General features: G+C 36.2%; 1 protein-coding gene across 1 annotated transcript in view; it reads left to right on the plus strand.

Annotated features, from left to right (window-relative positions):
• Positions 1-17,507, plus strand: part of LOC102513310 (contactin-associated protein-like 2) — a 1,230,151-nt gene that overhangs the window by 950,826 nt on the left and 261,818 nt on the right. Inside the window, exon 10 of the mRNA XM_032484371.1 lies at positions 14,769-14,918. Within this exon, the coding sequence (XP_032340262.1) occupies positions 14,769-14,918 (150 nt within the window). The remainder of the gene's footprint in view (positions 1-14,768; positions 14,919-17,507) is intronic.

The following is a 17,507-nucleotide window of genomic DNA, read 5'->3' on the forward strand; positions in this document are numbered from 1 at the left end:
ATTGAAATATATTATACATGTAGAAAATGTGCATGTCTTGAATGTACAGCTTAATGAAATTTTTGAAAAACTGAACACATTTATGGAACCTGCACTCAGGTCAACAGACAGAACATTACCAATAGCCCAAATTGCTTCTAAAGTCAGTAATTGATTTTAACTAGAGGGTTGCCCATTTAGCAACCAAGCTAAACAATGTTCAATAAATAACTACTAAAAAATATAATTGTGCCATATGATATAAAAAAAAATCCATGTATAGATCTTTCTCATCTTACCTTTAGGTAGGATATGCCCTGAAAACAAGAAAATGATGAATGATAAATGACAAGTCTTTATCTATACAGAATTTCTGTGCTGTAAGGCTTCTAATCTACCACAGATTCACAGATTCCCTCAGATAATTCCCTTTGTGGGATACTGCTGTGTGATATCTTCTTCCTGATCCCTTATTAGTATTCCAGAGAACTTCTACCACAAAGGACAAAAGCTCTTTCCGAAAACCTTACTTCTGTTTGCAATTTGCCAGTACTTTCTCGGCCTCTACTACTTATGGTGACTCACAGAAATGGTGAAGAATTCTCTTTCAGAATTGAAACAATAAAATATCATCATTCTTTGGGTGGTGCCAGATCCATTTTCCTAGATGGTCTGCCATCAGTTTACTCCCAAGTTTCCATGAAGCTACCTGCAGCTCCCACCTTCTATCCACTGAAATACAAAATTCAAATGCCTGTCTCTGTATTTCATGGATGCTTCTCTTTTCCTCTCAGGCAAAGTCTCTTTCCTGCATTTAGGGTAGTCCTTGATCATTGTGCTCAATGTTTAGAGTCAGCCCTCAGGACAAGTAGAGATGAATAGACCAAAATAATACAACTCCAGTTGTGTAAGTATTTGCTTTATTAATATGCTCTACATAACATTGTTTTTTTTTAATTGCTACATTGTCCTTGGTTTTTCTGTGTCTCTCTGCAGCCCATGACTGTGTTGTAGTCTTATTTCATATGTCTAGAGCCTTGAGAAATCTTGCAATCAACTGGGGTGAATCATCCATTTTAGTGATAAAGATTTCTGGGCCAAAGAGGTATATGCAATTTTAGTATCCATACTATCCAAATCCTTACCTGGCTCTATTTTAACATATCACACTGCACTGCTGTCTCATGTGTCCTATCGCCAGTACCCCACATCTGTGCACGTATATATACTGACACACATATGTAACTCGTGTACATAATACAAGTCCATGAAAGCACACTAAAAACTAAATCAGTGGTGAGAGAAGGTATAGCTCAGTGGTAGAGTGCATGCTTAGCATGCACAAGGTCCTGGGTTCAATCCGTACTACCTCCATTCAAACAGACAAACAAACAAATGCTTAATTACACCCCAAACAAACAAAAAAACAGTGGTTTTAAAATTTTATGCTGTTAAAATGCTAATTTTTTAATTATTAGTTTTAAGTTTTAATTTTGTCCAATGCTTATCATATCCAGATTAAAACCAAAAGAAGGTCATGGATGGAATAAATTTGCAACCTAAATATACACAAATATGACTTCAGTGTGCTTCCCTGTAGCACTTTCCACTCTCATTGTGCCGCTAAGGGTAAGGAACACTACCAAACGGCGGGTGATACTCAGAAAGGATTGTTGAATTGAAGGTTGAGGGGAGTAGTTCGTAAATACCTGGAGATGTGCCCTTCATGGTTCGATGCTCATTGATAGTCCAGTTGGAGGAAACGGCATTGAGCTGAAACGCGCAGAAGCTGCCCCTCATGCTAGGAGTCGTGCAGTCTAACAAATAGTAGAGAGACTGGCAGAAAAATAACTACTTGTAAACGGTAGGGACTCAATTTTTGCCCTCAATGTTTGTGACCTAAGTACATTATCTGGGCCATAGCTTTGAGTAAAGGATGAAAATTATTCAGTGGCAAGTGTAAAAAGGGAGAGTTCTGTTAGAAGAGAGTAATGTAGAATTATCTGAAATGAGAAACTATGGTTTTATTATGCCTTTTACGATGCAATTTAAAAGTAATGATTTATATTCAAATCATCAAGGATTGTACCTGAACATAATATTTTAAGATATCTATTCCATGCCAGGACTCTGATCATGAGTGTTCTCTGAACTCAGAAATTTCTGGACCCGTGAGTGACTGGATAATCTCGCTAACTGAAAGACAGCTTTCTCACTGGAGTTATCTAGCATGCACAGGCATAAAAAGGCTCTGTTTTAATCAAAGCTACTTAAATTCACAGCTCCCTATGGTTATGATGAAACCAAGACTTTGAAAAACATTTAAAAGAAAAGAGGGAGTTTTGTGATATACACTGTTTTAAAGAAAGACAATCTTAAATTCAGACTATTCTTAATTTTAAGTGTTGAATTTGTTTTATTATCGTAATTTAGAAAAATGAGAAAATGGATTGGAGAATTAACCTAGGCTAAATTGCTATTACTATCTTCATTAATGGTGTTCCTATTATTCTTTTTCTAAGATATTCTTTTTGCATTACTTCTGTAATATTTAGGTGACAGAATAGAAAAACAGATTCTGTCACCTGAGTATTACAGAAGTAATGCAAAAGGAAGTATCTTTATGTGTAGGAGAATGGGAACTGTGTGCCTTTGGGACATGGATGAGATGAGGTGGTTTTTTTTTTTTTTAAACATTTTTTATCAATTTATAATCATTTTACAGTGTTGTTTCAAATTCCAGTGTAGAGCACAATTTTTCAGCTATACATGAACATATATATATATTCATTGTCACATTTTTTTTTCTCTGTGAGCTACCATAAGATCTTGTGTATATTTCCCTGTGCTGTACAGTATAATCTTGTTTATCTATTCTACAATTTTGAAATCCCAGTCTATCTCTTCCCACCCACTTCTCCCTTGTCAACCACAAGTTTGTATTCTATGTCTGTGAGTCTATTTCTGTTTTGTATTTATGCTTTGTTTGTTTTTTTGTTTTTTGTTTTTTTTAGATTCCACATATGAGCGATCTCATACGGTATTTTTCTTTCTCTTTCTGGCTTACTTCACTTAGAATGACATTCTCCAGGAGCATCCATGTTGCTGCAAATAGAGTTATGTTGTCGGTTTTTATGGCTGAGTAGTATTCCATTGTATAAATATACCACCTCTTCTTTATCCAGTCATCCATTGATGGATATTTAGGCTGTTTCCATGTCTTGGCTATTGTAAATAGTGCGGCTATGAACATTGGAGTGCAGGTGTCATTTTGAAGTAGGGTTCCTTCTGGCTATATGCCCAGGAGTGGGATTCCTGGGTCATATGGTAAATTTATTCCTAGTCTTTTGAGGAATCTCCATACTGTTTTCCATAGTGGCTGCACCAAACTGCATTCCCACCAGCAGTGTAGGAGGGTTCCCCTTTCTCCACAGCCTCTCCAGCATTTGTCATTTGTGGATTTTTGAATGATGGCCATTCTGACTGGAGTGAGGTGATACCTCATTGTAGTTTTGATTTGCATTTCTCTGATAATTAGTGATATTGAGCATTTTTTCATGTGTCTATTGATCATTTGTATGTCTTCCTTGGAGAATTGCTTGTTTAGATCTTTTCCCATTTTTGGATTGGGTTGTTTGTTTTTTCTTATTAAGTCATATGAGCTGCTTATATATTCTGGAGATCAAGCCTTTGTCGGTTTAATTTGCAAAAATTTTTTCCCATTCCATAGGTTGTCTTCTTGTTTTATTTATGGTTTCCTTTGCTGTGCAGAAGCTTGTAAGTTTCATTAGGTCCCATTTGTTTATTCTTGCTTTTATTTCTATTGCTTGAGCAGACTGTTATAGGAGAACATTTTTGAGATGTATGTCAGATAATATTTTGCCTACATTTTCCTCTAGGCGGTTTATTGTATCTTGTCTTATGTTTAAGCAATCTACAGATTTAATGCAATCCGTATCAAGTTACCCAGGACATATTTCATAGAACTAGAACAAATCATAATAAAATTTATATGGAACCATCAAAGACCTAGAATTGCCAAAGCTTACTGAAGAGAAAGAAAGAGGCTGGAGGAATAACTCTCCCAGACTTCAGATAATACTATAGAGCTACAGTCATCAAGACAGCATGGTATTGGTACCAAAACAGGCATATAGACCAATGGAACAAAATAGAGAGCCCAGAAATGAACCCACAAACTTTTGGTCAACTAATCTTTGACAAAGGAGGCAAGAATATACAAAAAAGACAGTCTCTTCAGCAAATGGTGTTGGGAAAACTGGACAGCAGCATGTAAAGCGATGAAGCTAGAACACTCCCTTACACCATACACAAAAATAAACTCAAAATGGATCAAAGACTTAAAGATGAGGTGTTCTGTAATCATTCTGATATTTCCTGGCTGGGAAGATGGAGTGTCAACAGAGCTTTAACAGCATGTTACAGTAAGGCTGTAGATAGCAAGTGATTGCCAACCTTTGGGATTATGTCTTGTCAAAGGTCCCCACTTGGATCTCCAGATCATCTCAGCTACACTTTGCCTTCCTCATTTATTTTTCATTTCTTTTTCTTGAGCCATCTCACTCCAGCGTATAAAATATAGGGAAATGTTTCATAGAAATTACGAAGATTTAGGTGAAGATATTTAAATTTCATTAGACATAATAGGAAGGCAAACATTCTGAGGCCAGGAATCATCATATTTATTTTTATATTCTCTACAAGTGTTTCACATAGGTGTGGCCCCCAGACAAAAAAAGGAATTGATTTGAATATCCTTGCCATTTGGACAATGCTGATTTCCTATAAATAGGAATGACAATATTGCAGTTTATCTGAGACATGTGAAACAAAGTGAAAAGACTAAATATAACATGTTAATTTAGATTTAAGAAGTAAACTGTAATATTAGTAATGATAACTAATTTTCCCAAAATGATGTAATAATCATTTCACAACTACAACATTCTACTTAAGACAGAAACAAAACAGTAACTGTAAATAATAATAATAAATATTTGTTTAAAATGAAATAACTGGCATATTTACTTTAAAAGGCAAATTAAGGAACAGAACATATAACTTATAAGTCATTAAATGTAAAAAAATAAAATATGAGAGAAGTAATGAATCTGAAAAGAATAAATTGATTGACTAGTATTCTCATTGCCCAGTAAAGTCAGTGATGCAGTTAAAGACGATGGGTTATATAAACTAGGTTCTCAACCTGAGAGAAGATACATGAATAAGCATTTTTCTTAGGACAGGATTCATAATTTGTTCCCCCGTTGATTATGCCACTGTGCCTCGGCAGCTCTGAGCATCTGAGGTGGCCCTCAAAAGACATCATGAGATCCAGAAAAATGAAGAACACTAAGCTTATCAACCATACTCATTTTCTCTTTGCAAGGCACATTGCAGCTTTCTTGCACTTAAGAACGCTAAACAGCATTTCAGCACCACATTTGGGGACCACTTTAGTGACAAAATTGACAAAAAGCACAAAAATGCAAAAACAACAATAACCATGGCACTAGGTATACAGTGAAAAGATCACTTGACTACAGGATAAGAGCTGAGAGAATGCAGAGAGATGCCTTGTTTGACTTCAGTTGGGAACTTGTGTGTCAGGCTACTCAGAGCTTTTCATCAATCTGTGCACGTGCGATGTCTGTTGAGTATCCATCAAAGCACCAGAAGTATTGATTTTGGGTTCCAAATACATTTTAGCAAGAAGGTGAATTCACAAATACTAAATCCACGAATGAGAATCAATTCTATGTGAAATGTACAGATCTTAAAAGTCTGATTCAGTGGATTTTGATAAATATATATACTTATGCAACGAACGGTCCAGCTGAGATATAGAATATTTCATTACCTCAAAAAGTTTCCTTGTGCCTCTGACAGTCCATTCCCACCTGCACCTACTCCCCATAAGCAACAGTGGTCCTGATTTCTATCTCCAGAGAACAGCTTTGCACGTGCTAAAATTTCGTATGGAAGGATTCATTCAGCATGTTATTTTTGTATCTATGTTCTTTCGTGCAAAACAGCGTTGTCTGAACCGCTAATCCATTCTTCCTTCTTACTTAGCAATATTTCCTTGTTTGAAATACACTGGACATACAATTATTTCCAATTTAGTCCCTATTATGAATAAAGCAGCTAAAACATTCCTATACAAGTATTTTTGCAACATGCGTTTTGATTTTGGTAGGTGAATACTTAGGAGAGAAGTTGTTGGGTCATAGGATTATTATATGTTTAACTTTATATAAAAACTACCAATGAGTTTTCCGAAGGGATTGTAGAATTTTACACCCCACCAGCAATGTATGAGAGTTCAAACTGATCCAGAGCCTAGTTAGTACTTTTACTTTTTAGCCACTGAAGTGGTGTAAAACTGTATGTTATTGTGGCTTTAATTTACCTGAAGACTAATAATGTCAAGAAATTTTCCATGTGATCATGGGTAATTAATTTACCTTTCTTTGTGAAGTGACTTTTTCCCATTTTTGTCTTTCAATTACTGATTTATGAGAACATTTAGTGTATTTCAGTATGTTCCATTATCAGATATTATCTGTTGCAAATATTTTCTTCTGATCTCTGTCTTACCTTGAAGTTTCTTAACCGTGTCTGTTCATGGGCGGTAATTTTAAATTTTGATGAAGCCCAATTTGTCAAGTGGTTTTGATGTCCTGTATGAAATCTGTTAACCCCAAGGTCCTAGATACCCTATGTTATTTTTCAGAAGTTTTATAGTTAGGCATTTGTGTTTGGATCTAAAATCCATCTAGAATTAATTTTTGTGTGTTGAGTAAAGTAGAAATCAAGATACATTTTCCCTTTATTTGTCCAGTTGTTCAGTACTGTTTTTTGAAACAAAACAAAGAAGCAAAACCTCACTTTTTCTTTCTCCATAGGATTGCCTAAGAGCCTCTGTCAAAAAACAATGGGCCACATAGGTTTGGGTCTGTTTCTGATTTCTTTCTGGAACACTGTAGCTTTATAACAAATCTTCAGATCACACAATAAATCTTCCACTTTTGTTTTTCTTTTTGATAATTTTGAATATTTAAGGTTTTTAAAATTCCTTATAAATGTTACAGTCTTCTGTTTTTATTTCTACAAAGACTAGTGTTGGGATTCTGACTAGGGTTGCATGGTATATATCTCTGTTTATTTACATCTTTAATTTCCTCAGCAATGATTTGGAATTTCTAGTGTGAAACTTTAAAAGCTCCCCCAAATAACCCTAAGGTGCAGGCAGTGCAATAAAATCTGTGAATATAAGCTCTTTCTTTCTCAAAAGATTCTGGATGCCTGAAAGAAATGAATTCATCCCATCTCTAAGAGTCTACATATTAAATTAATGAAGGGGTCATATCTAACAGTGCATTACAAATGCCATGCAGTAGGCTCTCCCCAATGTGTATTTCTAACTTACAGCTTTCATTCAAGTGGTCCTTTCAGAACAAAAATACTTCCTAGAGTACTTTCTGTCTATACCTATACAGAAAAGCATTTGGCAACTTCTCCAGCTTGAAAAAATAAGTGTATTTTGTGCCTTCCCAAGTATATTATTACATGTTCTGTTTGATTGAAATGGATCATTTATATGGTGGTTTGAATTGGCAGGTAAAAGTGAGCAAGATTAAATTGGATCAAGTTCCTTATAATATGGAATTTATGTAGATCACATAAGAAATAGCATATTACATATTTATATAAGATTTATATTACCTTTTTCTGATTATTGCATAAATAGACAACTGATAACTTATATATTAGCACCTCAGAGAACACTATAACTGCTCAAAGATGGATTCATTGTCTTGGAAATCTTTCTCTCAAGATTGAATATTAAGCAAAAGACTGAAAACTCTACTCATTGTAATTTTATTTGAAGCATTTTCAAACAGATGTTACATCTTGGTTTGTGACTATATTTTAAATACCTTCTTTTTTCAGTATTCATTAAACCAGCCTTTTCTCCTTGTCTCTAATAAGAGTAACATCTGTTTCTTCTTGTTCAATCAAAGCAACCACCTCAAGAGTCTTACTTTAAAAATAATACCATTAGAAAGTCAGCCTAGATAGAAAATGCTTCATTAACATTTCACATTTGCATACAAAATACGTTTTTCTAGCACTTATAAGTTAGGGAGATGTTAGAGAAAATATTATAAAACAGTTTCGTTATCTTATGAAAAAAATTGAACCCAGAAGTTGGAATATGGTTTCAAAGATGTTGGTTTTAGATTAAAAACCCTTTGTAAAAACATCAGTTTCCTTCTGTAACGTGCAGTTGAAACGTTTTTATCGTTACGAATTAATGAATAACTGGAGGTATCTATCATGAAGTAAATTCAAATTATCTTTAAGTGTAAAAGTGCATCAAAATTGTCCCAGTAGTACATATTATTAGAACAAAAATACTTTGGAAAGTATGTGTTACAGTTTATACTAGTCTTCTCAAAGTTAGTCACCAGGGAAAATTCTTGTTTGGAACTGGATTTAATTTTTGAAAATATTCCAAAGACGTTCAGAACTACATCTATTGAATAATCTCGTTGGGAAAAAAACCCACATTTTGAGGAGAAGGAAGTGCATCTATAACTATGAAGGAACAAGACCTGTTATTGTTTAGCTGAAAGTTGGCTTCAGAAATTGTTGACCTTCATGTTAACAAGAGATGTATATTCAGCTACCTTTCCAAATCCCCAGATTCCTCAAGACTTACATGGGGGATTTATATGGGGAGACAGGCATTTGTTCATAAAGAAAACCAATTTTTAATCATTTTATAATAGGTAATACTTACGGAATTAATGTACAACTACCCAAGTTGCTATTTAGGGAGCTGGGCTTACTCGCTGAATAAGAAACCATAGCTAGTACCTACGGAGAGCGAACGTGCTACCTGTGTGCCAGGTGCTGTTCTACGTGACGACATGTACACTTAATCCTCACAACAACCCTGTGACGTAGAAACTTGTATTATTAACAGAGAAGGGAACTGAGGCATAAAGCAGTTAACTTGCTGAAGGCCCAACTATTAGATGAGCAGAAATGAGACTGATTTTTATTTATTTTTAAAATTTTTATTGTTTGGGGATTTTTTTTTTCCATATCTAATGTCTTTTTTCATTGAAGTATAGTCGGTTACAGTGTGTCCATTGCTGGTGTACAGCATAGCGTTTCTGTTTTAGAAATGAGACTTATATCCAAATGTCTGACTTCGGAGTCTGTGCCCCTGACCGTCACGCTATTCTGCCTCTCCGCAGCTGAGTCTGCAAGCCAGACACCCTTGGCTTTTCATCCTCTCTCCGTCTCTTCTGTTACACGTGAGCCTGAATAGAATGTGACCCCAAGTATAAGGCAGTCCCCCCATTTTCCCAAAGAGATAAAATTAAGAGTACCTTCTGTATACCTTGATAGTAGCTTGCATGTATAAACTTTTACGGCTGTAGGTGAAAATGTCTCTAATATTTATTTAATTGCTATTGTTTTTAAAAGTACATACATAAATAATTTAGAAAGTTTATTTTTCATTCTCACTTTTTGGAAATAATTTTGCTCAAATTTCTTCCCTTGAAGCTTTAAATCAGTGTCTTTGTCATAACTTTGTGAGTCATCTAACGCATTTTTGCAGAACAAATCATCTTCAGCCTAAGTTGTTTGAATGCAGATATTTTTTCCCCAGGTCTAATGTTGTCACTAGACATGTTTTTCAAAGTTTCAAGTGCCAATTAGTGTAATGTTAGGACACATTTTTTTCCCAGCTGTCATATATATATATATATATATATTTTTATATATATATATATATTTTCGTGATCTACATGTTAGTATATTGCTGACTTGTTTAGAAGGTTTATTTATAACCACACTAACACTTGTAACTGCAATGCAATGATCCCAAAAGAAAAAATACTACTGTTAAGTCTCAGCTTTTTTCTTTGTCGTATGGGACTCACCAACTTTCCTTGTTTTTTGACCTCCTGATACGGATACAGATATGCTGCTTCCTGAGTCTTAGGCACTGTTCTAATGCTGTGTAAACACTAAATTCATCTACTCCTCAAAACCAGTCTGTAAAGGGGATACTGCTATTTGCGTTTTAGAGGAGAGAAGCCTAAGGCACAGAGAAGTTAAGTAATCTACCCAGGTTGGCAAAGGTCAGAGCAAACACAGGCAGCCTGGCTCCTGGGTCAGTCCTCTTAGCTATTGTCTGCCATCTTGCTGCTCACTATTGAGAAGAGGCAATAAATTGACATATACCAAGTTAGGTAGTATCAGGCACATAGGAGGCTCTTAGGAAATGTTAGCCATATGAGACATGGGTCTCTTTTTTAAGTATCAATAACTAGCATCCTTTTTTGATCTGGTCCTGAGCGATTCTCCAGCCACCAAGACCCTACTGAGTCTGGGATTATGGGTCCATGGTGAATCTTTCCATTCTGAGACATTCATTGGCTTGAGAATATTGAGTGAAGGGATACCATCTGTTTAACAGCAAATGAGAAGTGATGCCTTAATCCTGTTTGGTGACATGTTCTTTGTTGTTTATGACTCACACATTTCTGATATAACTTGGGATAATGGCACATTTTTTCTGAATAATGTATTGGTATTGTAAATATATATCTTATGATATATATGTTACGATATAAATATATATCGTATTCTGAGTGAATTTTATATGTTAAATTCCAAAAGCTCTTAAATTTCATTAATGTTTCATGTGAATTGAAGATTACTAAACAACATTATTAGTTTTTAAAAATACCTTCAAGAGGCTATTCCATGTAGCTTCTCTGAAGCCAGGCTAATTATGTACTTCTTCCTCCAGGTGGCACGTGGTCCAGGAAATGATAAAGGCAAAATGCATTAGTCCCTGTTTCATTCAAAGTTGTTCAGGTCTCCCTTGCACTCAAGGGAATGGACATAAGCAGAGGGAAATTGTGCTGAAACTGTGGCATTCTCTTTCTTCACACCACAGAATTTAATGGCTGAGCTCTGAGTAGTGGGAAGAACTGTTGTTTAAGTGCGGAAAGGTCTGGATTAGGGTCTCAGCTTCGCAGACTGACAAACAATAGCATGTTCAAGATCACTGATTGATCCACTCATTACAAAATGAAAGGAGTGAACACACAGTTCTCTTTGCTGAGTTTCACAAAGGATGGAGATGATTTAAATGAATAATCCTGGGCTTTAATATGCCTTGAAGAAGAAATTCTAGAATTTTCTTCTCAAAGTTATAAAATTTCCATTCAAATTAAACTTTAAGGGAAAAGCATCACTGTAAGAAAATACTAAATCATAGTAGGATTTTCTAATACAACGAAAATCTGATGACACAAGTGCTGAAAATTGGCAGATGAAGCTGGAAGCTGTCTCAGTGTATTCACAACCCTAATGCTGTATGAGACAAAGCTATGCCCAGAAACTGAGCTCCCTCCAGATGTGGTGGCAGATGGAAATGTGTGCGTATTTGTGAGTGTGTGTGTGTGTGCGCGCGCGCGCACTTGTGCATGCACATACAGTATAAAAGAACTCTGATCAGGGATGCTCATGTTTTATCATAGTTGTTTGAGGTTTTTTTTTTTTTGGTTAGTTCGTTGTTTGTAAGAACTCAGCCTCTGGAATTGAGTCCCAGTTCTCAGTGCTGCCATTTACCATCTACTGGATGCCTACACTTTATTATACTCAGTTCTCTCATCTATTTATGGGGGATTGTAATTTGAGTTTTTTTCTGTAAAATATTGTTTTGAACTGTTAATGTTAATCAGCAGGAGGTATGCCTCAGCAGTCGATGGTAGGAGTGGGCCCCCACATATAGTGAAGTTCATTCTTCAGTGGGGCAAGAGTGATCTGACTGCTCAAAGGAAAATACGCTGCTTCTTTAAAATTTTCTTTATCTACATGTTACAAAAAAAAAAAAAAAGCCCTCTTGATGATTAACATTAACAGTTCAGCACAATAATTGGAATTAAAATGAATAGAAATCACAGATTAAGCTCAGATGCAACAGTGGCTGCTATCAACAAGGCTGCTTTTATCTGAGGTCCAACTTCTCTAGTAATTAAGTTTCTTGAAAAAATAAAATAACCCTTTTACATTAATCTGATGGAATAATAGACTTTTTTTTGCTGTGAACAATTAAGCTGATGATGTTTCATTTATAAATTAACTTTGTGATGAGGAAGTTTTCATAAGAATTTTTGGGAAGTCTTTCTGGTGTACCATTTAGAAAAACTGAAGATATCTTATAAGTGACTTCCTCTGAATGTGTTATTATTTAGGATTGAACATTTACTTCTGTTCTTGGGGTTCATGCCCCCAAACTGCATTTCAAAGCAGGGTTTATCACATTGTAAAGGCAAAAACAAAAGCCAAAATCAAAATCATACACTTCTATGGCTAATTAACCCTAAACCCAACTTTATACTGTGAAGGAAGCTGTTCTGGTGAAGGTACAGTCTTCCATGAATCAATTCTGTGGGAGAATCCAAAAGCGGCCTACTGGAGAAGGAACCATATCAGCAGACCCTATGACATGTCTGACAGCTAAGTGACTTTAATTTTAGAATAAGACTGGGTGTTATCATAGTATTTTCACAGTACAAAAATTTTATATATGTATTTTTATTGTACATTTCATAATTTGAAAATTATTTAGTATCAATTACTTTAAAGCTGGGCTTTTATGTTTTCCTCCATTGAAATAAAATGTGCTCAGTAAGTTTTACTAAGTTAAAATTTGAAAATCTTGAAAAATATACCCAAGGGGTGAACATTTGTAATGATATTTAGTCGTATAATATTAATTAATAGTACCTGGGTGTGATATCTTCTATGCCCCAACAGGTCTTAATTTTTTTCCTTAAAACAAAATTTCTGCTTAGTAGTGTAAACCAATCTCTAGTCTGTGCTGTTTCTGTAAAGGATGTAAAGGACTGAACAGACAGAGTAAGTAGTCTGGGCTTTGTGGGCCAGACAGTGTCTGTAGCAACCATTTGATTCTGTAAAACTGACAGTAACGTAAACAAATGAGTGTGGCTATATTCCAGTAAATTTTATGTGGACACTTAACATTTGAATTTTATATAATTTTCACATATAATTTAATATTGTTATTCTTTTTATTTCTTCTCATCCATTTAAAATGTGTGAACTATTTTTAGTTCTCGGGATCTACAAAAACAGGTGGCAGCAGGCAGCATCTGGCCCGTGAGCTGGGGTTTGCAGACCTCTGATTGCAGGCCTGGAGCTGCCACCTGTGCGTCACTGATTTCCTCGCGCTCCATTTTTCGATACCTGAACGTGCCAGACTTCTTCATTGTGAGGCTGACCTATGTCTTCTAGTAACTTCCACCTGTGGAGTCTAGATCATGCCATCTGGAGCAGCCTAGAACAAAATCTTTCCCCTCTGCTTTGGCCTTTATAAGGTGAAGGAAAGCCACTCGGACACAGACTACTGTGTCTCCTTGTGTTACTTAAACCCTTCCCAGTTTCTTATGTTCAAAGGCGGTTCTCCTCTGTTGGCTCCTTTGTTTTCTAATTAGTCTTTGTAAAATGAACACACACTAAACAGCAGCTTTAAGCTATTTTCTGTCAAATGGAGAAACTTAATAGATTTTCTATTTCTGAAGATCTTTGTACTAGGCAAGAGTGAAATGTGATCATTAGGGAGTTGTTGGTTTATGTTGTTGGTGTTTATTTGTTTAAGTATAACCTCCTTCATTATAAAGATATCTTAGTTGCCAATGATCAGATAATCCTGGTCTCGTTTCTCATGCCCATTAGTGGTCGATTAGCACTGGAAGGGAGGAAGACTTTTCCTTCCCTTCTAGGACCTTTGGCTGATCTAATAATTAAACTGACATAGGATAGATTAACAGGAAGAGAACAAAGGTAATTTCATATGTGTGGGAGTGCACAAAAATATGAGATTTGAAGTGACCAACATAGGTAGATTTTGTACCTTTTAGATAAAGAAAAAATAATTTTATGAATAACTGACAAGGTCAAAGAAGTGTGGGCTTGGGGTAGTAAATTAATGAAGGAACAGCAAGTTTGCTTATATGGCCTTTTCGGCCCTAACTGTCCTCTCTCTGGTGATGAGGAAGCCTTGAACCCTCCCAGTACGGGGAGAACACTTCACATGTGGGGTTTATTTCCTGCTTTCAGGAGGGCAAAGGAGGGTCAGAGTATCCTTATTGTACTGGCTGTTTCTTAAGTAACTTTTACTCACAATAATCAACATGCCAAAATGGCATATTCTGCTCCCCTTCACTGCACAGAACACATTTATTCTTCAGTCCTTAATTTCTAGAAATTATACTTGCCAGATGTGGTCATTGAGAGACAGTAACAGTACAAAAAATAACAAAGAGACATTAGATAAAAGTCATAAATCCTTTTTGTTATCTGAGAGTGGAGTCTAGTAAAGCGAACCAGAAAATAAGTTACTGAATTAAAATAGGTCACCATCACCTCCCAGGCAACTTTATTCACTCTTCATTTTCTCAAGCACCCTGATGACACATTAATATTATTTCCCTACTTGATTGGGTTATGTTATGCCTTATTTGGTCCAGTAGAGGATAGAGCTGCTTATAATGTTAAAGAAACATGAAAAGAAACATGTAACAGGCACTGAATTTTTCTTGATGAAAATATATTTATTTTTACTTAAAAAGTTCTGACTGTTGATATTAAAAATTAAACTACACCATCTTAAGAAAAGAACCTGTCTTTTCTCTTGTGTCTGACAGGTTCTGGGTTGAATGATGGCCAGTGGCATGAGGTCCGCTTCCTGGCAAAGGAAAATTTTGCTATTCTCACTGTCGATGGAGACGAGGCGTCAGCAGTTCGGACTAACAGTCCTCTTCAAGTGAAGACCAGTGAGAAGTACTTTTTTGGAGGTAAGACTTCCATTTTTATTGGTTAACTAATACATTGCTAAAAATGGAGTTTCAATAAAGGTTGAATCAATGAAGTATTTATGTTGATTCAAAGGACTCAGTAGATCTTAGGAAAAAGCAAACTGCAACCCAACTGAACTAAAAGGAGGGGCAGATTTATGTGTCTTCATGATAAAGTATTAATATGATGTCACGTAGTCTTCTAGTCCAATTCAAATATTCTGGGTATAACGCATGAGATTCTGAATCCATCTATTCTCATAATATTATTCTCAAGAGTCAGGTCCTTGGATTATATATTAGTTACTTATTTCTGTGTAACTAATTACCTGAAACCTTAGTGATGTAAAACAACAAACATTTATTATCTTACAGTTTCTCTAGATCAGAAATTCAGAAATAACTTAGCTGGGTGATTCTGCCACGGGCCTCTCATGAGGTTGTACACAAGCTGTTGCCTGTGGCTGCATTATTTGAACCCTTAACTGGGCTAGAAGTTCTGCTTCCAGGAAGGTGCACTCACTTGGTTGGCAGTTGGTGCTGGCTGTTCTCCAGGAGGCTGTGATCCTTCAGGTCCTCTCTTCTTGAAGTGATCTCTTCTGTAGATGATGGGGTGCAGTGGGGGGAAGAGAGAAGGGGCGAGAGAGAGAGGAGAAAAGTGGAAAAGTAGGGAGGGGAAGGAGAGGGGAGGGAAAAGCCAGTAAACAAGAGAGAACGTTTACAAGATAGAAGCCAAAGGTGGTTTGTTTGTTTGTTTTCAATCATCCAGTCTTGGCAATCACATCCCATCACTTCTGTAATACACGATTTGTTAGAAATGAGTCACAAATCCAGCCCACACGTAAAGGAAGGGGATTACACAAGGAGCCAGGGGTCACTGGGGCCTTCTAAGAGGCTGCCTACACAGATTGCCTTATGTGAATCCATCTTATCACAGGTATCTTGGTTCTTAAGTAATAAAGAGATTAGTGGAAAGGAAGATTCTCTTAATGATAAATTCTGCTACTATATGTGAAAGAGTGTTCTAGCACAGACTTGGGACATTTTCAATTTGAGAAAGGCATCCTGCCAGAAAATGATTTTTTTCATTAATGAAATATAGGGATACCTTTTATTAAAACGCTGGGTGTGTCATTTAGGTCAGTATATCTTTCATTAGATTATTGCCTTTCTCAGTCTAATCACACAATTTGAGATCTAAAAAAATACACTGTATCCTTAGAAAAGGCTTTGGCTTAAGCTTTAAAAAACATAATGTGTACATATATTTGCCTCTGAAAATATACCTACTAATATCCACATATCAATGTATTTGTTTATATAGATATATTTATATAATCACCATTTTTATATGTTTTTCTAAGTATTAAAATAAAGCTACTTGAGAACAGTCATTTTGTACATTTTGTTTCCTGCTGTTTCCCCCAAGGTCCTAGAAAAATTCCTGGAATATAGCAGATGACCAATAAGTATTTGTAAATGAATTAGTAAATTCTGAAAAATAAGCAAAGCAAGTATTTTATTCCCAGTTATCTAAAAGAAGAAATAGAAGTCCTAAGAGCTGTAGTGACTTGCCGCTGAGTTTATGGCCAGCCCCTGAATTCAAGACCTTTGGTTCTTGTGCCAGCGTGTCTCTCCCCTCTGCGTCATGACGGTAATGAGTGACAACACAGAGAAAGAAGTCCTGAGCGAGACCTTTTGCTGCTTTTATCTTCCACGGTGTTCACTGGGAGTTAAAGCTACATGCTTTTTAAAAGTCTCTCGATAGATATTTGATGAGTATATGAAAGTCAGACAAGATGTCTGATGAGTGAATAAACTGGGCTTATTGATGTGAGAAAAAGCAACCCAGTGGCCAGACTGGTTTTCCTCCAAAAACATATTTAACGTGATGAGCTTTTGGCTAACAGTTTCCATTGCTGTCATGAAATGGATCACAGTAGTCCACTGGAAAACTATTGATAATCCCTACTCATCCAAATGATGGTGGTATATCTTCGGCCATGCGTGAGCTTGCTGGATGCCTAAGGCAAGTTTTGATCTGTTTCCATGTAGATGGCTAGGCAAAAAGCTATAACCGCAAATTTATGGCATAGAGTTTATAGGATATGAGGGCTTTATAGCGAGCAATTTACTGTTGCTTTGCAGATTCTGGTTTTCAAACCCAGCGGTCAGGATCATATTTTCTCCCCCATGGGTCGTGGGTCTGCCATTGGGAAATGCCGTCGGCAAATGATCATGATGCTTCTTTGGTTATACCTTCATTGTCCGAATCCTCGGAGAGTAGGAGAATCACCTGGGGAACTCATTAGGATTCAGATTCTCAGGCCCCACTCCTAGAGCTTCACAATGCAGGATGCTGAGAAACTGAAGAATTCTAAGCTTCACGTGATCCTGACACAAGTGATCTGAGGAACAGAATTATAATCTAAATTAGCCAATTTGCATGCACATGCATTAGATTCTTTCAGAGACAACATCAGCCACTAGAAAGTGAGATAAGTGAGAATTAGCTTCTGTCATCCAGCTTTGCCACCATACAGCAGTGCAAGGAAGCCCCAGGCCAAGGCCTGGCACACATGCATACAT

This window comes from Camelus ferus, chromosome 7 (assembly GCF_009834535.1).
Source record: "Camelus ferus isolate YT-003-E chromosome 7, BCGSAC_Cfer_1.0, whole genome shotgun sequence".
Taxonomy (NCBI): domain Eukaryota; kingdom Metazoa; phylum Chordata; class Mammalia; order Artiodactyla; family Camelidae; genus Camelus; species Camelus ferus.